The sequence below is a fragment of the Lygodium microphyllum genome, chromosome 19 (assembly GCF_053477565.2).
Source record: "Lygodium microphyllum isolate KBCC chromosome 19, Lygodium_microphyllum_v1.1.10, whole genome shotgun sequence".
Lineage (NCBI taxonomy): Eukaryota > Viridiplantae > Streptophyta > Polypodiopsida > Schizaeales > Lygodiaceae > Lygodium > Lygodium microphyllum.
Window position 1 is genome coordinate 44,701,876 of NC_141153.1, and position 25,983 is coordinate 44,727,858.

Below are 25,983 nucleotides of genomic sequence, written 5' to 3' on the forward strand. Positions count from 1 at the left end.
TGATGATCTCACCATTGTTCCTAAGTCCAATGTAAGATAGAAGAGATAAATGCCTTGGAGTACAACTCAAATGATTACATACTTGTTGCTTCTTCATTTGATGTTACTCAACTGCTTGATGTTCAGTGTGGTTACTCTTAGTGTTGGCTTTTTGATTCGGGGTCTTTCTTCCATGTTACCGCACATCGTCATTAGTTTTATTCCTATTGCATTATTATAGGTTCAGTCAGACTGGGTGATGATCATGTATGTGACATTGTCACCGCACATTGTCATTGGTTTTATTTCTATTGCATTGTTATAGGTTTAGTTAGATTGGTGATGATTATGTATGTGACATTGTTGGCATAGGTGATGTGAGACTATAGTTTGGTATTGGTGCTCCATTTATGCTTCATGATGTACATTATGTCTCGGCTTTGACTAAAAGCCTTAGCTGAGTAAAAGCCTCATCTCAGCTAGATAGTTGGATGATGACAGGTATCATGTCTCTTTTGGTGATTCTGCATGGTAGATTACACATGGCAATCTTATTTTTACTAGAGGTGCCAAGGTTGGCATACTATATACCTTGCTTGTATCTAGGTCTATTGATCATGTATTGGCTGTGATTGAGCTTCCTCATGTATCACTTTGGCATCATTGTCTTGGGCATATGTTCCTTAAAGGAATGAAAGTTGTTACTCGTTTGCAATATTTGTTGCCTCTTGACTCCTCATGTTTTGACTCTTGTGATCATTGTTTATATGGCAAGTAGATTTTAGAGATTGTCATCCCCTGGACGGGCATTTTCCTCAGTTAGCTGTGTACATATGTATTTTCCAGCCAGGCAGCCATTCAAGAGTGTTACAGTGTGCGGAGCAGGTTGAGGTCAGAGTAGCAAACACGCAAGTGCATGTTAGCAGCCACGTCATCGTTGCTAGGTTAGATGCCATGTGGCAGTTTGCAGTCGGAGAGTTTTGCACTAGTCGGCTGCATTTAATGTAGCCGACTTGGTCATTATTTGGCATTTCTTTTCTGCTATATATAGCAACTCTCCAGCACATTGTTCTACATTTGTATCTGACAGATTTCAGCCTGCTGGTGATGGAGATTGCACTCGAGGCTGACGCAGATAGAGGTCCTCGAGGTGGAGACATACGTAGATATTTTCTCTGCACCCATGTATAATTTTGCATCCTTATACAACATTCTTCACTGCAGATTTTCTGCGTTTCACTGTCTCTTTCGCTCTCTCTTCTCTCTCTATTCACTCTTTGTCACGGTCATTCACTTTTGCATTACTTCACTTTGACATGATATTAGAGTATTGAAGGACTAACCTAGGGTGGACCTATCTGAAGAGGAGTTTTCAGCACGACACAAGACTACGTTTTCAGGGTTCAAGTGCGAGCAGGTGGGCTGTGCATCAGAACGAGGCTGAGGCGAGTGTGGGCGTGCGAGAAAAGAGAAGATTTGTTGAAGCTACTGCTGTTTTTTTGCTGTTAGAGAAGGAAGAATGTTGCGTTTTTGGCCTTCAAGTGCAGATTTTACATTTTCATCGCCTTTGGTGACTGAAGAAAGTTCGAAAAGCGGAGAAAAGAGCCCTAGTAGGTTGCATTCTCACAATCAGAGGGGGTTTCTTTTGCGTTTATGTAGGCATTGCAGGTGAAGATGTTTACAGAGTCTGATGTGGAAGTCCAGGCGATCATGGACCGAAAGGTGCCCGGCTTACTGGCTCTTCCATTAGATCAAAAGCTCGATGGTGACAATTACCGCATTTGGTGTGTGATGATGTTGGCCATATTGGAGTCTTATGATTTGGCGGAGCTTGTGACGGAGATTGACCGGCCCTTGGTGAGAGAAGAGTCCAAACTCTCTTCAAATACTCGTGCGGAGTTGACCAAGGCTGAGTCTCATTGGGACAATTTGAATATCAGGATTTGTTCTTTTCTTTTTCTATCTTGTACAACAGCCGTGATAGCCCATATAGAGCACTTGACGGTGGCTCAGGAGATATGGCTAGAGCTTTTGACCAGATGTATAACTGGATGACCCTTATGAAGAGGGTTTCTTTGGAGGTGCAGATGGAGATCCTGTCCATAAATAAGTTTTCTTTGCTTTGGGAACATATCAACAAGCTTTGACAGCTTCAAATGTAGGTTCAAAATGCGGGGAAGCCAATTTCCTCCGAAGATATGGCGATCACCTTACTGTCCCAGTTGCCGCCACGATTTGGTGCCTTTTATTCCGCTCTTATTGCTTCAGGGTGGAGTCGACTCTTCGTTGGGAAGAGTTAGTTCCTGTGGTCTTAGAACAAGAGGAACAGTTAAAGGGACAGAATGCTTCCAAAGTGGAGGCATTGATTGGTCAAGCCTCTCAGAAGAAGGGGAATGAGCAAAAGAAGGAGGAGGACAACAGACCCAAGAAGGACAAAGAGAAAGAATCGACATGTCATATTTGTGGTAAGACTGGCCATTGGAAGAAGGACTGCCTCGAGAAGGATTCTGGAGCGGTGGCTGCACCCTCATCAGTCGCTTTTCTACACTTAGTGGTCATTGAGGACTCTACACTGAAGACTTATGATGCTGCGATGACGGCTCCCCAGGCTCGAAAGTGGATCGTGGATAGTGGTGCCTCACTGCACATGACTCCTTTGACAGTTGGTGTTGCCCATTTGCGACCCTCGCGTGGGTAGATTCTCATAAGAGACAACTTTTCTGTGTCTATTGCTGCACGAGGTGAGATGCAGCTGATTCCAGATGGACATGGTGGTACTCACACTTCTGAGGTGTTTCATGTGCTAGGTTTAGGGTATCATTTGCTTTTGGTCCATAAGATTTGTTCTCTTGGTCTCTTGGTAGAGTTTGACAGTGATGTTGTTCAAGTCCTTGATCGTGGATTGAGGAAGGTTCTCTCTTTAGGGTATGAGGAGAATGGCATCTACAAATTGACATCTTTTTCAGCTCTTACCTCTCAGACACAGTCTGAGCTATGGCATGCTCGGTTTGGCCACCTGAACTATGAATATCTTTGGAAGGCGTTGCGAGGATCGCTTGTTCGAGGTTTTCCAGACATAGTGGTGAGCCAGCAGCCATGTGTCTCCTGCATTTGTGGGAAGCAGCATAGGGATGCGATTCCCAACAAAGCTTCGAGGCGGTCTACTTCACCTATGGAGCCTGTATCTACAGATCTTTGTGGCCCGATGAGGAATGAGTCCTTGAAGGGGAGCTCATACTCATGTTGATCGTAGATAACTACAGCAGGATGACGTGGGCCTATTTCTTGGCACTGAAGTTGGAGGCTTTCTCCCACTTCAAGGATTGGCTTCTCTTCGAGGAGAATTGATTGGGCCAAAGATTGAAGACCTTGCGATCGGACAAGGGTAGTGAATTTGTTTCTAATGAGTTTACTCGGTTTTGTGCAAATAGAGGCATTCACCAAGAGTTTGCTAATACCAACATCTCTCAAGAAAATGGCATCTTGGAACGGAAGTGTGATTGAGATGGCATGCACCATGATGGAGCACCGACAGACACCTTAGTTTCTGTGGGCCGAGGCAGTGGCTACGACAGTCCACATCCTGAATCGATCCCCCACTTCGGCCGTGAAGGAATCGATTAGGCACGGAGATTGAGACAGACAGTCATTACGCGCAGTGAGAGTGACAAGGAGAGTGCGAGAGAGCAGAGTATAGAGTGAACACATTTTTGGGTACAATGACGAGTGTACCACTTTAGGTTTTAGATAGATATATGTATGAAAGTACAATGTGCCTAAGGGTGTGTTCACACTCGTGCACATTTAAAGGCACGATGGCCTTTATTCCCAACAACCTCCCATCTAAAGGCAATGTGCCTTAAGAGGAGAAAAAGAATCAGCTAAGTCTAAGTATGTACAAAGTTGAAATAAATATATCTATCCAACTCCCATCATCTGTCGGCAATGAGCAAACCGCTCTGTTGGAAGACCCTTCGTGAGAAGGTCTGTAGGATTATCATCTGTATGCACTTTGACAAGCTCAATGCTCTTGCTGTCAAGTACATCTCTAATGAAGTGATACTTCACCTGTTTCTGCTTTGTCTTTGCATGAAAGACAGGATTCTGTGCTAGCATGATAGCACTCTGACTATCACAATGGAAAACATGTAGCTCCGTGATTCCAAGCTCTCCCACCAGACGTGAAAGCCATAAAGCCTCCTTGCATGTCTCAGTGGCAGCTACATACTCTGCCTCTGTAGTAGACAAATCCATAAGTGGACTTCCTGCAGTCCGCATGACCAGCATAGTCTGCATCCGTAAAGCCAACAACAGATGCTTTCTGCTTTCCAAAGCAGATGCACAATTCCTTTGTGCCTTTGAGGTATCTCATAATTGTTAGCAGATATTAGTCAGCTCATGGTGTGAGTCTGTGTGCAGAGGCTGGGCATTTTATGCAGTATTTTATGGCGCATTTTTGTGGCCATTTATGATGTATTTTTAGCATTTATTGCTGGCCGACCAGCATTAAATGCTGGCCGACTTGCATTTTATGCTCCCCACTTTTGTGGCTATTTATAGGGCTCCTCCTCCACAGTCTGTGGTACTTCAGCCATCAGTGGAGATCCTTCTGGGAGAGAGGAGCCGGTGCTGAGGAGCCCACGCAGCCAGTGACTCACCGTTGTATGCTGCTGTCTCGTGTTCGATATGGATTCCATTTCCCGAGCATACATCTGAGTTCTCATCTGTCTACTGTGTTCATTCATTCATTCTTTCTTCTGTCTTGTGTTTCAGCATTTATTTCAGCATATTCTTCACGCTTCCATTGCTGCACCACTTCTGACATGGTATCAGATTTCAGGCTGCAACCTATTTGTGCTGTGTTTTCTTGCTGATTTCAGGATTTACACCCTTCTTGCTGATCAGCCAGCTGTCCTTCCTGCTGGCGACTTCTGATTTGCTGCTGGCGACAGTGTTTCAGCATTTGCGTTTTGCGTTTTTCTGGACAGATTTGCGTTTACTGCTGTTCCACTCTTTGCTGCTTGTGTTTCCTTCATCAAACTGCTGGCAACAGTCTTTAGCCCCTGTTTCTTCAGTTTGCAGCCTGCGTTTTGCTGTTTACAGCATTATTTTTGCCTGTTTTTCTGATTATTCAGGCCGTTTTTTCTGTTTTTGGCAGTTTTAACCTGATTTTTTCACTTTGTGCAGCAGCTTTTGGCTTATTTTGGTCAGCCTTTGGGTTATATTGTATGTGAACTCACTATTTTTGGTGTTTTTGGTTGCGTTTTGGCTGTGCTCACTCTCCCAACGACCTTCTTTTCTTCTACTTCTCTTCTTATCCTCTCCAGATGGCTCCTCCGTGTACTTCCTACAAGCTCCCCCCGGAGTTTGATGGAGTGGCCAATGCTTTACGGGCGCAGACATCATCGTCTCCTGTCAGTTTTACACATATGACCTCGATGCTTCTTGAGCATGAGGCATCCTTGAAATTACAGGGGCGGCTTCCGGCACATTATGGAGGTGAGGCTTATGTAGCTTCAGAGAGGGGTGACGGGAAGAAGAAGTCGAAGGCCCAGTGTTACCACTGTGGCAAGAAGGGACATTTGCGGAAGGACTGCAAGAAGTTAGCGGCTTCCAGGAAGAAGGAGTAGAAGACGAAGCGGGATGCTGACTCTACCGATGAGTCCTCTCCTTCATCAGACTCCGACTCCGATCCTCCGACCAAGGAGAAGTCCAAGGCGCGGAAGGGATCCTCTTCTTCGGATCGCGGGAAGGGCTTGGTGGCCCCTTCCTCGGCTGCTTTCTAGTGGTGGTGATGCGGTCATCCCTCACGACTCTCTTGTGCCAGAGAGGGAGTGTGAGCGGGTGTTGGTGGGGCTGCAGTGCCTCATCTATATTTTGATATAGATGCACAGGATCCAGAGAGGGATGTCCCTGACGCATCGACGGTATCTGGCAGTGAAATCCTAGAGACTGGTGTTGATTTCTGGGTTCATGATGAGCTGTTCTTCTTGACAGAGAGCGAGAGGCTTTCGTCTGGAGCTCACATGAGGGGACACTTTGGTGGTTTGGCCAAAGGCGGGGAATCCATGGTCACATGTTCAGAGACATGTTTGGCAGATTGGCTTTGTATGTCCTGAGTGACATAGGTGACATTACACAGAGAGCTGCTATGATTCTTCTCTATTTTCAGGTGTTGTTGGTACGATCGACATCGACATCAGATACTCTCCGAGGCTTCTTGGTGGTGGGCTGGCCACTCACCGCTTGGACATCCATGGTCCTTCTGGTGTTTCTTTGTTGTGTAGTTTATGACTCTCCATCATTGTACTATTTTATTGTATCAGATCACACATGATCTGAGAGAGGGTGTTAGCAGATATTAGTCAGCTCATGGTGTGAGTCTGTGTGCAGAGGCTGGGCATTTTATGTAGCATTTTATGCAGTATTTTATGGCGCATTTTTGTGGCCATTTATGATGTATTTTTAGCATTTATTGCTGGCCGACCAGCATTAAATGCTGGCCGACTTGCATTTTATGCTCCCCACTTTTGTGGCTATTTATAGGGCTCCTCCTCCACAGTCTGTGGTACTTCAGCCATCAGTGGAGATCCTTCTGGGAGAGAGGAGCCGTTGCTGAGGAGCCCACGCAGCCAGTGACTCACCGTTGTATGCTGCTGTCTCGTGTTCGATATGGATTCCATTTCCCGAGCATACATCTGAGTTCTCATCTGTCTACTGTGTTCATTCATTCTTTCTTTCTTCTGTCTTGTGTTTCAGCATTTATTTCAGCATATTCTTCACGCTTCCATTGCTGCACCACTTCTGACAATAATACCTTTCACTGCATCCCAATGCTTCTTGCCAGGGGTTGCCATGTATCTACTAACCACTCCCACTGCAAAAGCAATGTCAGGACGTGTAGCAACCATAGCATACATCAAACTGCCAACAGCTGAAGCATATGGTATCTTGGCCATTTCAGCCTTCTCATCATCAGATGTAGGGCTGTCCTCTGCACTAAGTTTCACATATGGAGGCAATGGAACTCCAATTGTTTTCCCCCCCTCCATATTGAAACGCTGCAAAACTTTGGAGATATACTCCTGCTGAGATAGATAGAGTAAACCTTTAGATCTATCTCTGAGTATTCGCATGCCAAGAATGTGATTTGCATCACCCAGATCCTTCATGTCAAAGCTGCCATGAAGACCTTGCTTCAATGAATTTAAGGCATGAGTATCCCTGCCAGTAATCAGCATGTCATCAACATTCAAAACCAAGATAATTAGGCTGCCATCTGCTGCCTTCTTGGTATACAAGCAATGATCCACTTGACTTCTATGAAAGCCTTGGGATTGCATGAATGTATCAAACTTATGATACCATTCTCTTGGTGCTTGTTTCAGCCCATACAAACTCCTTTTGAGTTTACATACCATTTGTTCTCTCCCTTGTTCAACAAACCCTTCAAGCTGCTGCATATATATGTCTTCATGCAGATCACCATGTAAAAATGCAGTCTTTATATCCATCTGTATGAGCTCCATATCCTCAACTGCAACCAAGCCCAAAATGGTTCTCAATGTAGTCATCTTGACTACAGGAGAGAAAATCTCATCAAAGTCAATTCCATGCTCCTGCTTGTACCCCTTTGCAACCAATCTCGCTTTGTACTTTGGTGAGGAACCAGAAGTGACTTTCATTTTGTAAAACCATTTGCATGGAAGGGTTTTCTGCCCTTTAGGCAACTGCACCAAGTCCCAAGTGCCATTTTTTTCAAGAGATTCCATCTCTGACAGCATGGCTTTATACCATATTTTGCTGTCCTGTCTGTCCATTGCTTCCTTGAAGCAAGACGGTTCACCACAGTTTGTCAACATGACATACTCAGCCACATTAATTGCACCAGGAACAAATCTGTCATATTGTCTAGTAGCCCTAGACGATCTCCTAACCCAATGGTCATTGTTTGCTGGCTGTTCCTGCAAATTTCCATTTTCAGCATGTTGTCCTGGCATTTCAGCCTGCAAATCAGCATTTACAGCTTGCTGTCCTGGCTGTTCCTGCACATGTAATGGCTCATTTTCATGGGCAATAGCTGGCTGATCATTTCCAGCATCATTTCCTGCATTTACAGGTTCATTTACAACAGGTATTTGCTGCTGTACAGCGGGCACATTTTGCTGTCCAATAGGTATTTCTTCCCGGAATACAACCCTACGGATCTCCTCAATCTTTTCGGGCTGTTTGTGCATGCGATCTTCCCGGAAGATAACGTCATTGCTGCGTACTATTTTCCTTTTCTCAGGATCCCACAATTTATACCCCATTTCACCCTCGTCACCATATCCTAGGAAAATGCATTTACAGGACTTTGGCTCAAGTTTGTTGCGTTTTTCTTTACGAATGTGCACAAAAGCCTCGCAGCCAAACACTTTCAAATTAGTAAATGACGGGTGGCTTGCCCGACCACGCTTCTTGGGGAACTCCCCCCCTCCCAAAGACCTGTTTGGTGACCAATTAATCAAGTGAACGGCTGTCATAACAGCCTCTGCCCAAAAACCATGGGGTAATGCAGCATGAGACAGCATCGTACGGACCTTATCTTGGATTGTCCGATTCATACGCACACAGAGAGAGAGAGAGAGAGAGAGAGAGAGAGAGAGAGAGAGAGAGAGAGAGGGGAGGGGGAACAAGGACCTCCCCACCTACACCTAGTCACCTACGCCTCCATGGAGAGAGAGGTTCAGCTGAGAGAGGGAGAGAGGCTCCACCTTGTCATTGGTGGTTTCTAGAGAGTGTGTGTGCTCTTCTTTTTGTGAGAGAGAGAGAGAGAGAGAGAGAGAGAGAGAGAGAGAGAGAGACTAAAAAAAGGACGGCTCTTTGTCAGAAAGTGCAAGAGAGAGAAGATTTTGAATTTTAAATGTGGTTTGGGGCCTCTTGTAGGCTCAAGGAGCCTTGTGGTGGTTCGGGACTTCCAAAAGCTACAACCAAAATAATAATATAGTATAGATGAAATGAGTGAATTTGAATAGAATACAATGCTCAATGCAGCAAGCACACTATGCAATGATGAATACCGAATCTCAAACTCGTGTCTCAAGACCGAGGTAGAGATAGTCGTGCTTTGAGGGATCCTGAAATGTAGCGAGGCAGCCTTCAAAAGTGTCTGACAGCAACAAACACAGCGAAATGAAGCTGGATTAGTGTCGAATGGGTAGTGAGGAGAGAGAAAAATTCAAACACAAATTTGAATGATGATGTGGCAGCTCGGCGGAGTGTTCAATCAGCAAAATGCATATTTTGCGAGTGTTTGAAGCAAGGCAACGATTGATCTAGTCAAGGCGGCAACTCACGAGTGAAAACACAGCCAATATGCAGGTTGCCAGCTGTAGGTGACTCAGGCAGTGAATGTAGCAGGAGATGGGCCACCAACAGCAAACACCACCTCCTGGGGCTGTTAGATAGTAGGTGATAGCAAATGGGGGTGGCAAATTGTGAGAGAAGGCTAGTAAACATGTGCTAGATAGTAGATGATGATGTCGGACAGCTCCGACTTAGATATCCTCCACGAATGGGTTGTGGACAATGAAGCTTCAACACTTGCATATTGCAAAAACGAGATTGGGCTGAATGGAGGTAGCATGTCTAATTATAGAAAGTTTGGTGCCTCCCAAATTAGGATTTGCATGTAGGATAGAGAAACTCACTAGGATCGTGTTTCTTTGAATAAAATTTGGTAGAAGTCATTAATCAAGCATGTTTTGGGGCTGTTTTAAAGAAGCTAATGCAATTTTAGCTCAATCTCCACCTCTTCTACTTTGGTTTAAAGGCCCAATCCAAACAATGGGTTTCTTTCAGAGAGTTGTAGTGAACTTGAGTTGTTCATTAACAAACTAACTGAAATGAGATTTTCAGAAGAATCTTCATCCACCAAGAAAGTGATTGATGGACTAGACATAGTTCCTTGTTGAAGAACCTGATCATGCTAGTGCAACTTTATGGACTTGTGCATTGCCTTGCCATTATAGAAGTAGTTCCCATTGGAGCCAATGCAAGCCGCCTTCTTGGGATGAGGGAAAAGGATCTTGAGATACAATACTAGGAGTTGTTAGCCATGGGTATGTGGGGTGAACTCTTCCTCTTATAATACCTACTACTCATAAAGAAAGGATGACAACATGTACTTGGCACATATGTGTGGACTATCTAGCACTCATCAACTTGACCATCAAGGATTCGTTTCCTTTATTTGGCCACGATGAGCTAGTTTGAGTTAGTTGTCCTACCAAAGTTTTGGAGTGTTGTATTTAATGAACTATTTCTTTTTGAGATTGTTTTAAGTGATTAAAAAAACCCATAAGAATATTTAATTAGTAGCAATTTCTAGGTGGCTTAATAGACACTACCTTGGAGCTCTTGTATCTTTGCCAGCTTCTTCAAGAGTTATTGCATGCAAAACATGCAAAAGAGCGGTGCACATCGTGTACCTAACATTCAAGTGTGTTGTGCTCTATAGACTATTACAAAACCTAGTCTCTCATGAGATAACCAAGAACATTGGTATCCATTACCATCTTGTTTATGAGTAGAAGAATTAGATGTGACCATTTAGCAAGCTTGAATCAAAGGCAAGCTACCATCGAATTTGGATTTCTCCAACGAATGTGCACAAATGGCATACTGATGTTTCAGACTTCTCCATCTTGTTCCAATTTCTAGCCTGGATTGTCCTTCATCATTGCCCCATAGTAGTGTGAGAGTCTTCACTTTATCCTTCTTCTTGGGCTGATGGTGAGGCAATTGTTGATTTGTTGAGGATAGTAGACAATTGTGGTGCACATTACGAGCCTTGAGGTCCCTATTGGCCTCTCATGCATAATCTAAAAATCCTACTGGGTGAAGTTTGAATTAATAAATTGAAATATTTACAAAGGGCCTTGTGGCCAACCAAGCAGACTCAAAGACAGGTAGAAAATGATACATGGAGCCAAAAGGCTACAAAAAACACATCGGTACAATAATAGAGGAAGGGGATCACAAAGGAGACACAACTAGGGTGTCAGTGGTCACAAATGAAATCCATCCATGGAGCAGCCACCTCTTTGAGGATCTTTGAGGTCTTGTCCCGCCTCGCCCTTGCCCTCTACTCTATCCTGCCCCTACCCTTGCCCCTGCCCCTGCCCCTGCCCCTGCCCCTGCCCCTAAACAGTTTCCCCTTTGGGTATCAACAGTACAAATGGAGAAAAAGAAGACCTTTGCCGCAGCAGGCAGCCTCTACATCTACACACCTTTGGTCCCCCTACCAGTAGCAAAGCCTTGGCCATGGAAGTTCTACTTGTCGTAGGATAGGAGAGTTGGCAGCAATGAAACAAGAAATGATTAAGAGGAGGAGCACATCAAAGAATTGCAGGAACAATTGCAAAGAATGAAGAAGGGACAAAAAAAAAGTAAAGCAAGAGCCCATAGGAGAGTCATTACAAGCATAATTGGCCAACTAGATACAAAAAGTGAATTCATCTCGATTTTTGTAAAGAGGTTATATTAGTAATCAAAAAGAATGAAAGGATTGAAAGTAATAAGGGAGAGAGAAGGATTGGTGGTCTGCCCCCGAGACGGGATAGGGAGAATCTTGCTCGAGAACTTGAACAAGATTTCATTTTGGAAATAGAAGTTCTATGAACACAATTTAGCAAGGTTGTTCCTTTCGTAGATTTGAGAGAGTCCATCAGCATTATCTGAAAAGGCACACAAGCAAATATCAGTTAGATGGATATGACAGAGAAGAGAGCAGTGATGAAGTAGACTAAAGTCCCTACAAGGGATAAAAGTGTGGATAACAGACAAGTTGACCCCACTTCAGCTCAAAAATGGCATGAATAAAATTAGCCAAAGTCAGTAGCACGAATAAATTTTAAGTGGGTAGTGTATGGAGGAGTAAAAGCAGTCATCAGGGAGTTACGTACCCCACTTCCCCAGAAGTTGATATACCTTCTAGTCAAATTTAGTTGCCCTTTATATTTGTAATGGAACTTCATGTTGTAATTAAAGCTCTTATGAGTCATAAGAGCTCAGAGTTTATCCCATCTAATTATCTTTATTTTCGTTCTTTCATTTTATGCGCCTTCATGGCACTAATACCCAAAGTGCAATGTACTGAATTATCTGACTTGTCCTATAGGTCAATTTTGGCCTCCAAAGGACGTTAATAGATCTTTTTTTTCGTTTGTGTGTGTGTGTGTTCTTATTTGGAAAATGATATTGTTTCTTAAAATGTTCTTGATGTCTTTAAGAATCATGAAAAATGACTCTCAACCGTGAAATCCTCCTATCAATGCAAAAAGTGTTGCAACATCTTATCATGTTAGACCTATATTTTGGCCACTGAGCACTCGAACCCTACAATTGTAGTGAATCTCTTCTCATTTGTGCAATTGGAAACATTCAAGCTGATGCAGTCGCTATAGTAGAACCAATGTGATGGTGATGCATTTATAAAATTTCTGCAATTTTTGAAGAGTACCTCAGTTTTTATTGGCCTGAGTATTGTGTTTACTGTTTTCAATTGTAGTTCTCAACAGAACAAGCTGCCCGTGATCCAATGAACTATTTCAATATCAGGTACAACTTTTGATGACATTACAAAGATTTTCTTGAGCAGTTTTTCATGTTGTATCAAGGTCTGATTTCTAGACTTGTGGCTCATGATATGTTAGGCCACTTTGATTTGTGACATCTATACATTGGTTAAATTCAGACTTTTGACTATGCCTGAGTGTATCCAGGGTGCTTACATGCCCTGCAACCGTTCTTGCAGATGGATCCAGAGTTCTGTACTTTGAACAGGTACTGGGATGGAATCTACAACTAGTGCACTCCAATGTTTTCTTGAGAAACAATTCTTAAATGTTTTGCTGAGAAACAGTCTTACATTGGCATTCTATGCTTTTTTGTGGCAGTAACAAAGCCTTTACTTGCTTGCATGGTTATAGGCATTTTGCAGAACTCCAGAGAAGCCTTACCGGCAGGTAGATTCTCTCTTTTAATTCCTTTTGCATTGGAACAATAATGTTCACTGCAGACAAAAAGTGTCTCATGAAAATAGATAAAGGAGTTTGTCATTGCAGATGATATGTTTTCATGACATAAAACTGGAATCATACATAAAATATGCACTCAGAAAAAATATCATAGGGGTAACAGAGATTTTTTGTGCTGTTGGCTGGAGGTTCATGAGCTGCTTTTATTATACTGTTATATGAGAAACTGTATGCAATATGTGGAAGAAGAAACATGAACTTTTCCTGCAAATTCAATCAGGATTCCTGGCCGCAAATGTAGCTTGATACTATTTAACCTACCTGTAACTGTCTTGTATTAACTTCACATGCTGAGTCTCTATTGCTTACAGACAGGTCAATTAGTAGGTGCATGGTACACATGTTTGAGCAGCTTCTGCAAGGAGAAACACAAATTTTTCTATTGTACTTGATCAGTGTGTCCTGGTCAGCCGAGTTTCATAATTTCTAGGATGTACAAATTGTGCATTGACATGAGTTTGACAACAATAGTTGTGGCAATTATGGATGACAATTAAAATTCGACGTCAAATTATTGAATACTGTCTGCACTGACATTCTACTCACAATTGGTAACATTGCAGAGATTCTATAAGGTGAAGCCATGCCCTAATGAGATGAAGTGCGATGTAGAGGTGATCATTTTTCTTATTATTACTTTTGCGCTATAAATTATTTCTGCAAATAACATCCTCTGTGATAATATGGTAATGATGAACCACATAGTAACAGTAAAAGTAAACTCACAACTTCATTTCAAATGTAGCTGGCTTCATATGCAATCAGGGACATTGAGGAATACAGGAACTACTGTGATCGGCCAAAAAATCAACGGCCTCAACCTGAGGAAGTAGTAGGGGTAAGGGTTTTCAAACCATAAATTTCCAAACCATAAATTTCCACCTAACTTGTGATCAATATCGAAGCTGAAGTATTTAAGATGAAGATATTGCCGGCAGCATTAGCTGATGCAGTGTAAAAGTTTGAGGAATTCATCACAAAGGTTCAATGGGATAAGTCCCAATACTGATGCCAAGTTTCAGCCCCTAATCACAATGTTTGGGTTAAAGTCTTATTGGATATGTGACATGGTTGGGCAGCTAGATTCACATGGTGTGTTTATCCAAGCTCGGGATCTCCAACACTCTGTTCGTCTGCCTCCTTGGTAGGGTTTCAGAGGTGGAGCATCCTTGTGTGATCAGTCTCTGCTGTTCATTCAGCTTGCAAGCTATCCTATCCAATAGGGGAAGCCAGCACCTTTAGTCCAGGTTAGTACTGTTGCGCTTTCTACCCAAGCATGTTTGTAGGATCATTCTTATAGCCCCTCCTGTTGAGCTACCTCAGATTTGAGTCACACTCAGTGTGCATTTTTCTTTGAATCTCAATGAAATTTAAAGAATTATGAATTTCTAGACTTTAGGTAGGACAACTAGCTCAAAAAGTTCTACAAAAAGGAATCATGGGCACTTCCCACACTTCTTCCCTGGTCCATCACTTTTGCACGCCAGCTCTTCGTTTTTCCTTGCCATCGTCACTCATTGCCATCATCATTGGTGCAGCCCTGCCCACTCCATACGTGTGTTTGGGTCTAGTGCTGCCTCCCTACTCCATCAACCACATGTCTTCCACGCCTGCCATCAGATCTTTCATCGCTACATTTTAGGTTTTAAGCTGCCATCTGAGTTTCCACTGCTTCATTTACAATCATACTTCTGCTACCCAGCTGCTAGGCATTAACATTTTGCTGCCAACCACCCTCCACATAGCTGTGCTTGGCCTCTACATCCCTCATCCACTCTGGAACTGTTGCATTTGATAGTCTCTATTGTCATCACTGCTGCCAAAGCTGTCTATATCAGATTTTTGCATTGAGCATTGGTGGTTTCCTGCACTTGGGAGCCCTCAGCCCACTCCCGTGAGCAAGAGTGGTTGTTGAACAGCCCTCTGTTCCTGGAGCATCTGTTGTATCACACCTAGCATACTTGGTTTGTTCATTTAGTCTCGTTTCATTTCATTCATTTTCTTTCCTCTTCATTTGTATTTTTTTGAATCCGTTTGTTAGTCATGTTTGTGTGCTCTTTATGTTTTATCAACAAACCCTGGCATATCCTCACACATTATTAACGTCAGTGCTGTTTTAAGATTTCCTGAGGTATTGGTAGCATTGGGCTTTGCATAAGAGACATGAATTAACTCATGATGACTTGATCACCTTCACCTTGGGAGTGTTTTGTTTCACACCTCATGAACTCTTAAGGTGGGATAGACACGAAGTTTGGGAATATTTGAAAAGAAAGTATCATTCCTTGAGGCCCAATTGGCCTTCTCAATTTACTCCTCCATCTACTTTGGCACCCACTATCATCAACATCAACTTAACCTGACATTAAGCCGGAGGGAGGTGCATCTTGGGTATGCAACTGGTTGATGAGGATGGCTGCCTCTTAGCTTGGGAGATCAAACCATCTTGCGAGCAATCGGTGATATGATATGTTTATGTTAGCCAAGCCTCGTGTCACAATTTAATAGGACAATAAATCATATCCTTTGAGTACTATTTGTATATTCAACTAGGTTAATTTTGTTTTTCTTTAAAGTTAAAATATGTAGAATAGTGCATTAGAGCTGGTCACACAGTGGATTAGACAAATATAATATATACCTACACCTATATGATCCAATTGGGCTTACATGAGAAGAAATTAAGTATATCAGGGCCAAACTTGCACACAAAAAGTATTAATATCTTGGAGTGTGGGCTAGATCTGTCAGAATGGATGACTATAATCAACAATTTCATTGTTAGATGTAGGGTTGTCCTTTGCACTGAGCTTCACATATGGAGGCAATGGTATGCCAATCGCTTTCCCCCCCTCCATATTGAAACGTTGCAAAATCTTGGATACATACTCTTGCTGTGACAGATAAAGAAAACCTTTTGATCTATCCCTGAGTATACACATGCTAAGAATGTGATTTACCGCACCAAGATCCTTCATGTCAAAACTACTGTGTAGGTTCTGCTTCAATGTGTTCAAAGCATGAACATGCCTACCAGTAATCAACATGTCATTCGCATACAAAACCAACCTAATAAGGTTGCCATTTTCTACCTTCTTAGTATATAAGCAGTGATCCACTTGGCTCCTTTTGAATCCTTGAGATCGCATGAATATATCAAGCTTATGATACTATTCATGCAGTGCATGTTTCACACAACCTTTTAGCTGTTGCATATATATGTCCTCATGCAGATCACCATGTAAGAAAGCAATCTTTATATCCATCTGTATGAGTTCCATATCTCCACATGCAACCAAGTCTAATATGGTCCGCAAAGTAGTCATCTTGACTATAGGAGGATAGAAAATCTTATCAAAATCAATCCCATGTTCTTACTTGTACCCCTTTGCAACAAGCCGTGCTTTGTATGTTGGCGGGATCTAGAAGTGACCTTAATCTTGTAAACCCATTTGCATGGTAGGACTTTCTGCCCCTTCAGCAAATGTACCTAATCCCAAGTGCCATTCTTCTTTAGAGATTCCATCTCTAACAGCATAGCTTTATGCCATTTCTTGTTGTCCTCTTTGTCCATTGCTTCTTTCAAGCATGATGGTTCACCATATTCTGTCAATATGACATAATCAACAACATAATTTGCACCAGGAACAAACCTATCTGGCTGTTTTGTATTTCCGGTCAATCCACGGACCCAACGATTAGTGTTTGTTGGCTGTTCAGCTTGCAAATTTGCATTAGCAGCTTGCTGTTCAAATGGTTCAGCATGTGTCTTGCCTGTTCCGGCTGTTCTAATGACATATTTTCTTGCTGAAACTGTGGTATATCATGGGCAGCTTATTACTGATCAATTTCAGCATCATTACCTGCATTTATAGGGCCATTTACAATAGGTATTTGCTATTGTACAATGGGCACTCTTTGTTACCCTATATGTATCTTTTCTCGGAACATAGCCCTTCTGACTTCCTCCTTCTTTTCGGGTTGTTAATGCATGTGATCTTCCCAAAAGATAATGTCATTGCTGCGTACAATTTGCCTTTTCTCAGGATGCCATAATCTATATCCAATGTCATCCTCGTTACCATATTCTAGGCAAATGCATTTACAAGACTTTGGCTCCAATTTGCTACATTGTTCTTTGCATATGTGCATAAATACCTTGTAGCCAAACACTCTCAAGTGTGCATACGAAGGTGGCTTCTCGGACCATACTTCTTGAGGGACTCTCCCTCCCAAAGACTTGTTCGGTGGACTGATTTATAAAGTGTATGGCTGTCATAATAGCCTCTCCCAAAATCCATGGGATAATGTAGCATGAGATAGCATGGTACGGACCTTCTCCTAAATATTCTTATTCATATGCTCCGCAATACCATTTTGGGGTGGATTATGAGAGGCGATGAGCTCCCTCTTTATCCCTTTGCTGTCACAAAAGGCCTAGAAGGCTTTTGACACATATTTCCCACCATTGTTAGAGCGAACACACTTTAATGTCTTACTGGTCATATTTTTAGCAATTGCCAGGAATGTTTTAAACTTATCTAATGCCTCGTCTTTACGACAGATTGGATAAACCTATACTTTGCATATGGCATCATCAATAAACGTGATACGATATTTCTTTTCTCTTAGAGACAACCTTGGCATCTCACATATATCTGAATGTATCAACTCTAAGGGTGAAGTTACTCATCACTGTCCTAAAAGTGTCCCATTTTTCAAGCAAAGTGCATAGCAAAAATGTTGCCTTGAACTCTTCATCAATATTGAACTTCAAAGCAAACAACTGGTTGAAAATAGAGTTAAACTCATTCAAATGTACAGACATCGATGTACCTTCATTCATACGAAGGTCCATTAATTTCTTCAACTAGTAAACCTTGCTTGCTACACTTTTTTGAGCATATAACTCAAGTCTTTGTCACATATCATATGTAGAATTCAATTTCTCTATATTAAATAGCAGTGTCTGACATTGAAAGCTCTATGGTAGAGCGTGCAAGCTCATCTAACTCATCCCACTCATCTTGATCCATGGTTGTTGGTTTTACCCCTTCTGTCTTTATGTGCTTCAACTGTTTCTTCTGCACCAAGGCATTATAGCATTGCTTATGCGATATAGCAAAGTTCAGTGCACCCTCAAGCTTCTTGATGTGCAAAAGATTGCTGCTATCACTGCTGCCAGCCATGATTTACGGCCCAAAAATGACTAAAACATCAACAAATACAAGCCCAACTGTCACACAAATGACCATGGTACAAAATAAGTACCAACCAGCAATGAAAAAACCAAGTAATTGCGGAAATTTCAGATCCGTAAATCAATTTTCAGAGTCACAAAATGTGTGCTACAGCACACCACAAGTAATTGCAGCTATTCCATTGGCTAATACATCAAATTGCATGAGAAAGCCCCAATTTTTGGCTGCAATTTCTGCTCCAAATGCATCCACATGCCCAAATTTGAGCCACACGGTCAAAAGCCCCAAATTTCTCTGCTCAAGCTGCTCAAATTGCATCAGACATAATTCCCAGTAGATTCCACAAGCCAATTTTGCAAAAATTTCACAAATTTTGCAAAATCCCCAAATTTGTTAGGGTCCAATGTGCTCAATTTGCATAGAGATTTTACTGGAAGTGCATTTCAAGACCAAAATTGACACAAATTTTGTAAATTTTGCAAAAGCCCCAAATTGCGCAGGGTCGAACATGTCAAAGTTTCAAGAAATTGTATTTGTCATTGTGCAATTTTTACAAATACATGAAAAATCCCAATTTTTGAGACCCAAATGTGTGCAAATTTCACCAACTTTACTTAGACGAGTAAAATCTCCGAGCATAATTAGAAGCCCCAAATTCCAAGAGTAAATGCATGCACAATCTCTGAGATTCTTCAATCTGTGCTTAGCAAAGCATGACAGGGCCACAAATTTTCCCAAAAGGATGAACCTTAAAAAAAAAAAGTGATTTCTACCCCAAAAAAAACGTGAATTGCCAAACTGGCGCACATACACAAGTACAAGTGCTAAGGGTTGACGCCCATGCATATATAAAAGGCATGGTGGCCCTTTATTCCCAACAGAAAAGATATTTTGGAAAGCTTCTCTGTGCATTGATGCAATGGTGCATTCCAATTTGTGTGTTTTTGAGTCTTGTGGGAGCAATGGATCCATTTATCAGGAAAGTAGACGAGTCCATGTATTGGATGATCCAGTGATTCTGAGGCTTTTAGTCCATGGAGAAAGATAATTTTCCATCCATGATTTGGTGCATGAATGACTATTACTCTCTAGTCCATGTAGCTGCAGTTGTATTCAATCCAGAATTTCAGGGAAATGTTCAGGCTGCTTGGAGAATCATCTTGCATAGAGTGGTAGTGGTTGATCCCAACACAAGGTGCAAAAACAGAAAACAACTTGCTTTCAAGTCATTCCCTCACTCATGTACCTCCCCAACTGAACAGGAGGTCGATTTAAGATTGGGACAGCTTTACAATGCAAGAAGATGGCCTTGAGCTATGACAGTAGGCTATTTGCATTCTTGGTTTAGGAAGTCACTGTTTTGAGCCCCTCCTGTTTGAAGAGCTATAGAGCTTCTAGCTTTCATCACCTCAAAGAAGAGGACGTGCCTTGTTGGTTTTTGTTAGTCAAATTTGTACATGCCTGGTAAGAATATGATTTTGAAAGCCATTTGCTTTGTGAAGTGGCAAGGAGGTAAGGGTCCTGGAGAAGACTTTCAGTATATACTCGTGATCAGCTGAAGATCTATGGAATCTCAATAATATTTAGCTCTTGCATCTCAGCCTTGCCTGCTTCTCTGATTTAAGCTCTTAAGTTTTGCATTTTCATTTTGGCTTTTCATTGTGTTTAGTTATATACACTGTATTTTGGTAATACAATGCTCTCGAAGTACAAATTCCAACTTCTAGAGTTTAAAAAGATGTGTTAGTATTTTGTGCGCTTGTAATTACCACCCCTAATGTTTGCCCGTGTTTGTGCACTCCCTGTCCCTGTCCTGAATCCCCATGCCATGAGACTCTCTACTACATCCTCTAGTCTTTATCACTCTATCTAATGAATATACTTGCTGTAAGTACCTTAGTTTCCAGGATATGGTTGAATGTCTCACTACGGTTTATTCTATTGTTGCAAGTGTGGTCAGCATATATAGATTTTACTTTGCTCTGCTGTTTCTCACTCTGCATCACTTTACAGGATATTGCTGAGCATCTGGCTACGGTCTATTTGTCTCGTTGTAAGCATGGTCAAAAGTGTCTTTATGAAGGATCGACTCCTCCTGGCGGTTTTCCAAACTCATGGGTAAGTATGCTTAGGTTCTGTACATGCATGATTAACACACACATCTGTTTAAGTAATGAGGTTGGAATCGATTCTCAGGTTGATTGGCTTGCCCCAGCTGATGGTCATTTCCCATGAGTAATAATACAGAAATCAAAGAAGCAGTTGCATTCTGTAGCTATCCCTTGATTGATTCTGAAGTATTGTTTGGCCACTTCAACCACACATTACAGCTTCTTAAATGTTGTTCGTTACAACTTCATTACTGCACTTATTGAATCTTTAATAATGCTGTAAACTGCTTTAACAATCCTATGACAATATGTTTTAACGACTGACCATGTTCCATACTGACACATCCTAAATCTCCATGGTTGCTGATTTTTCTAGAATGGAGCAACACATTGTACATCAGAACTTACCATATACAGAAATGGTGAAGTTCACCCCTGGGACCGAGGATACGATGACGAGGGAAACCAGGTTCCTGTTTTGTCGATTGACTCGTCTGTCTGAAAAACTGATAGACTTCTGCTTCTTCTATTTTTCTGACTATTTGAGAGTGATCAGGTTTGGGGAGTGAAAGATGGACCCTATGAATTCAAACTAGCATCTTCGTTGACAGTGGGTGCTTATCGTGATTCCGATCTCCTCACCTGCAGCAGTAAGAAATTGGAAGAGAACATGATTGAGCAGTAGCATTCGAACTTGTGAATTTGCTTTTGAAAGAAGCAGGATGCATACTGAGGCCTGTGCCTGCACAAGCGACATATCTTGTAAGCAATTGAAATTTCACCAGCCTCTCTGATCCAATACACTCTCTCAAATTGTAGTAATGTTGTATCTTCTTGTAGCTCCTCTTGGAGTTCTGCTGTTGATGATGAGAGATCTCAACTTTGATGTGTGCTAATTCTTTGGAACCCTATTGCAGCGGTATCATGAATGGCCATACCAAAACGAAAAACAACCTTAACATAAACTCTAGTGCTGCATTTTAGATGCCCTCTATCCAAATAAAATCTATTCATAATATACTCAATTAGAACCCTAGTTTGTCCTCATGATTAGGAGCTTCAATTAAGATAAAAAATGATCTCATAAAGGGCACTTGAGCACGAACAAATTTATCTCATCATTGAGTATTTAGCTCATCATTGAGTATCTCATTTGCAGTTATGCATGAAGCAAATCTTGTTACCTGCAATAATAGCTCTCCTTATACCTGATTTCACTTGATTAGGTACAATGAGTGTATGTAAAATTCTAAATTGCACTCAATAGGATAATAGCTTTGTGAATTCTGTGTCTTTGTTCCCTTCTCATTGAATGGTGTTAGCGAGTGTGAGCATAAATAGTGTTTTTCGGTAAAATAGTCCAATTGATAGCAAGAATGGTCTCCAAAGTAGATTGAGATATTGTTGTTGGGGAAACTGTAGGTGTGCCTTGCCCTTTGTATCTTTTAGCTAACAACATATGTTGTTTATGGAGACTTTTAACACTTAGGTTACGATGTGACATGCATTACTAGTAACATTATTATAGGGTGCATGATAAGCAACATATATTTTTGTCATAACATTATAGCCTTCTTGCTTTCTATATCATGGGAAATGATGACATATCTTGGATGCATGATATCCTTGTGCCAAAAAGCTTGGTTCTTGCGATATCACCAAACGGTTAGCTTTACTAGAATGGGCTACCATTAGTATTAGGGTCCAATGGGTAGCTCGAGGGGACATACACCTCCTATGAAGTGATATTCAAGGTGAGCATGACACTCTTTTTGTGGAACGTGTTGGGATAAGGCATTTTACCACGTGAGGGTCAGGGTTAGCCCCTTTTTCTTGGACTGCTTGGGCCCGTCAATGGGGTGCTTGGTATCTACCCTCGCCAACTCAATGCTAGTATTCTTAGAGCTATCAAAATTGAAGGAAGTGGAAATAAATGAACTTCTCCAATGTAAGCAAGGGTGTAAGGGTTTGGCCTTCTAATAGCACTTGGGCAACTACTTGTGCATAATCAACTTGCAAAACAAACAAAACAAAATCTTCTATATCATTTGTTTCTACTTGTCCTTGTTTAAGCCCTTATTTTGGTTACAAGCAATAAAATGCAACTTGGTCATATCCCTCTTTGTGTGTGCTTTTTGTAGTATTCAAAATTCTATAGGGGCAACTAATGTGAGGCAAAATTTGCCATTTGTCTCTAATTTTTAAGTCCCTCTTACCATTGCATCAAAGAAGCCATGAATATTTTGGAATTTTAAAAGTCACTTGTCAAATTGCTAATAATCTTGACTAATAGTTTGAATTGGGTGATTTCCTTAGGAAGGTTGAAGTATGATGTTGGCAAAATATGGTGGTGTAGAATATGCAAATATTTGTCTTTACTATAATTTCAACGATGTAATCATTACCACCCAAGTTGATTGCCACATTGAAAGCAATAGTAACTTTCAAAGTGAATTTTAAATTGGTCCTTTTAGTTAAGTTTTCAACTTTCTTAATAAAATGTACTAGGAACCTTAAAAGGAATGTAGAAGGTAGACTATAAAAACACATTGAAAACCATAAAATTAAGCATCAGGTGGTTGCCAAAGGTCTTGCAAGAGTAGGATAAGTGAATTTTAGCATATAGTGAGGGTTTGTGTTTCCATCTCTATGCAAGAATGCAATGTTATTGATGCCATGTAAGGGGGTTGCTTCTGCCACAAAAATCGTGTGAAGCAAAAATAAAAACAAAACCATGTGAAGGTAATTTTGAAGGGTAAAAGGAATGTTTGTATGCACATGTTTGTGCATGAGACATATGTACATGTGTGAGGATGTGCACATGTAACATCCACCATGCATGTGGTGCACATTCACACACTACATTCTAGAAGAGATTACATTAACTTGGAGTGCAAGTTAATGTACACCCTCATTCTATACTAGAGGAAGAACTAACCTCTTGGATGTATCAATATATTGCCCAAAGGCTTTTAAACATTTTATATACATAAATTGCCATTTTAAGAATAGTCAAGTGAAGGATGAGTGTGGAGTGGTTTTATTTCACGCGATAAAGCAAGACCTTAAAGGCCATATAGTTCTTGTTGTTTGTGTGGCCAAGCCTTCTCATGCAATACTTTGCATGGGAATTGGCAAGCGAGATTTTGTGAATAGGCGAGTAAGGAAAAAGGAGATGTGGAAATGCTTAAGTTTAACATCAAATAAGAAGTGCACTCGCTAGCTCAATGGAGAAGATTCTAGGAGTGTTGACAATATCAAAGGAGAAAAACTAGTGGTGGTTAATGAAAGTGATAGCGAATCAATTGAACAACTATAGTAAAAGTAGGATTTGAAGGTTCAAATGAATAAGGTTGAATAAGACAACTAATTTCATATTGAAGCAAACTTGCAAATAATCTCTAATTTGGTAAACTACACCAATAAAAACATAGAAGAGAAGATTGAAGGGGCTTGAAAAAAAGTCAGACCAAATGTTGATAAAGTTTGTGCTAATGGATTGTGTTTTAGCTCTAAGGCCATGCTGGTCTTTTTCATTGGTAAGCCTTTGAAGCCCATGTAAGCCACCTCCTTATTTAATGTTATTCTTAAAGAAGTTGGAGCTACCATCAGATATTTATGGTGCACACGTTCTTTGAGGTGGTGTTTGGTAAAAGGGAGATGGTGTAGAAAGTATTGACACAAGGAGTGTGTTTTTGGGACTTGGATTTGATATATGTCATGTTGAGCTTGGTCATGATTTCCTTAAAAAAGAGTACCTCTCTTGACACGAGTGGAGGTATCTAATTTGACTGCCTATCCATGGAATTTGTTTTTAGATATTGTCAAATGGCTTGGGAAACCATTATGTGTACCTCCTTGGTTAGGCCATTCAGAGGTAGACTTTGCATGCTTAGGGACATAAAAGTTGAGAAGCTTGAGTTACTTGACATTGACGTTCCGTACATTGGAGGGCTTAAATTTAGGCTCACATGGAGCAACTTTTCAAGTACTTGCTTCAATTGTGCCCTTTGGGACCATTAATGTATGGAGTGCCTGAATTTAAAGGAAGAGCATGAAAAAGCAAAAACACAGCCTAACAAGGGGAGCTGGTTTGATGTTATCAAGGGCCATAAAAGCATGGAAGTTGGGGCTGGAAGAAGTGATGCCAGAAATAGTAATGAAGATGGGGGTTGGCAAATGGTCAGTCATTAAAAGGGAAAGATCTATAAACCAAAATAGAAGGAAATTCTAGCAAATACATGGAACATGTTGCTGCCTCAGATTCAGAACTTCTGGAGCAAAGCCTCGATACCAAAGGCTAGTATTGGTCGTTCTTATTATGTCTTCACTAGCATCAATAAGGTGCCGGTTGATCGACTGGACCAAGAATACCTTGTGATCAATGCTAAAATTCAAATGGTGGTGGTGTAGAGCAGCTCAAGGATGTAGGAGATTGGATACCAAAGGTGCTTATTGCATAGCCCATTGCTTTGTTGAAGGATTGGAGCAGCGACTGGACCAAGAATACCTTGTGATCAATGCTAAAATTCAAATGGTGGTGGTGTAGAGCAGCTCAAGGATGTAGGAGATTGGATACCAAAGGTGCTTATTGTATAGCCCATTGCTTTGCTGAAGGATTGGAGCAAAGTGAAGATGGAAGGGAGAGCATGCGGCTCAAGGACCATGAAATACTCGAGAAGGGTGATAAAGGTTTTGAGAGAGACACATCTAACAACAACCACCAGAATGGGCATGCGGAGAAATCTTAAGCTAGTATGCTTAGCCATTGGAAGCCCATCTCTTTGATGGGAGTTTTCCACAAGCCTCTCATGAGAGCCTTAGTCCATAGGCTTGCTCCCATTATGCACCGCCACATTCATCCCTCCCAATATGGATTTATTAAGGGCAGGTCCTTTATGGGACAATGTACTTAATGTTATAATGGCCTCAAAATGGGCATCAATTTCTTGGTTGAGATATGTTTTCTTGCTTAATTAGCCTTGAAAAACCTTTGATTTTGTTTACTAGAAGTATCTTAGGTTGGTGATGGAAAAGATGGGTTTTGTAGGAAAAGTTTCGAATATTGTCTCCACCCTTGTTGGAAATGTGTAGGCGTTTTGTCACATTGGATGGCTTCTTGCTCCAACCATTCTTCATAGTACAAAGGGGAGTTAGGCAAGGATGCTCGCTAAGGCCCCTCTTGTTCGCAATTGCTACTCACCCACTATTCTACTTCATTGACAAAATGACTTAGAATGGGAAAATAGAAGGAATCGAGGAAATTAATGATGCTTAAAGTAAGCAAGGGAAATGTTTAGCAGCACGGCACATGTTTTAACCCTCTTGATAAGGTAGCTCGCATTAATTTTCACAAATCCTACTTAATTAGTGCAATAGAGGAGATGCTCCTAGACATAGGCTAGAAGAGGAAGGTATTGCATAGGGGAACTATATATCTAGCCATTAGATTATACCTACCTCTAGTTAGTTGGAACAACAAAGTTGATCAAAACTTAGGACTCCTTTGTTGCCAAGGACTCCTTTGTTGGCAATTTTCTCTGGGGTAAATATGGGAAGAATAGGTGCTTGGCACCAATAGGCATGGATCACTTGTGTTGGGAGGATGGG

The 25,983-nt window shown here is 41.4% G+C and overlaps 1 protein-coding gene across 1 annotated transcript in view; it reads left to right on the forward strand.

Annotated features, from left to right (window-relative positions):
- The window catches only part of LOC148019809 (chromophore lyase CRL, chloroplastic-like), a 33,105-nt gene extending 11,712 nt beyond the window's left edge, over nucleotides 1-21,393 (forward strand). The window contains exons 2-9 of the mRNA XM_087699985.1: nucleotides 12,533-12,582; nucleotides 12,747-12,807; nucleotides 12,954-12,989; nucleotides 13,625-13,675; nucleotides 13,807-13,899; nucleotides 20,276-20,380; nucleotides 20,750-20,842; nucleotides 20,930-21,393. Of these exons, the coding sequence (XP_087556111.1) occupies nucleotides 12,533-12,582; nucleotides 12,747-12,807; nucleotides 12,954-12,989; nucleotides 13,625-13,675; nucleotides 13,807-13,899; nucleotides 20,276-20,380; nucleotides 20,750-20,842; nucleotides 20,930-21,058 (618 nt within the window). The 3' untranslated portion in view covers nucleotides 21,059-21,393. The remainder of the gene's footprint in view (nucleotides 1-12,532; nucleotides 12,583-12,746; nucleotides 12,808-12,953; nucleotides 12,990-13,624; nucleotides 13,676-13,806; nucleotides 13,900-20,275; nucleotides 20,381-20,749; nucleotides 20,843-20,929) is intronic.
- The last annotated feature ends 4,590 nt before the right edge of the window (nucleotides 21,394-25,983 follow it).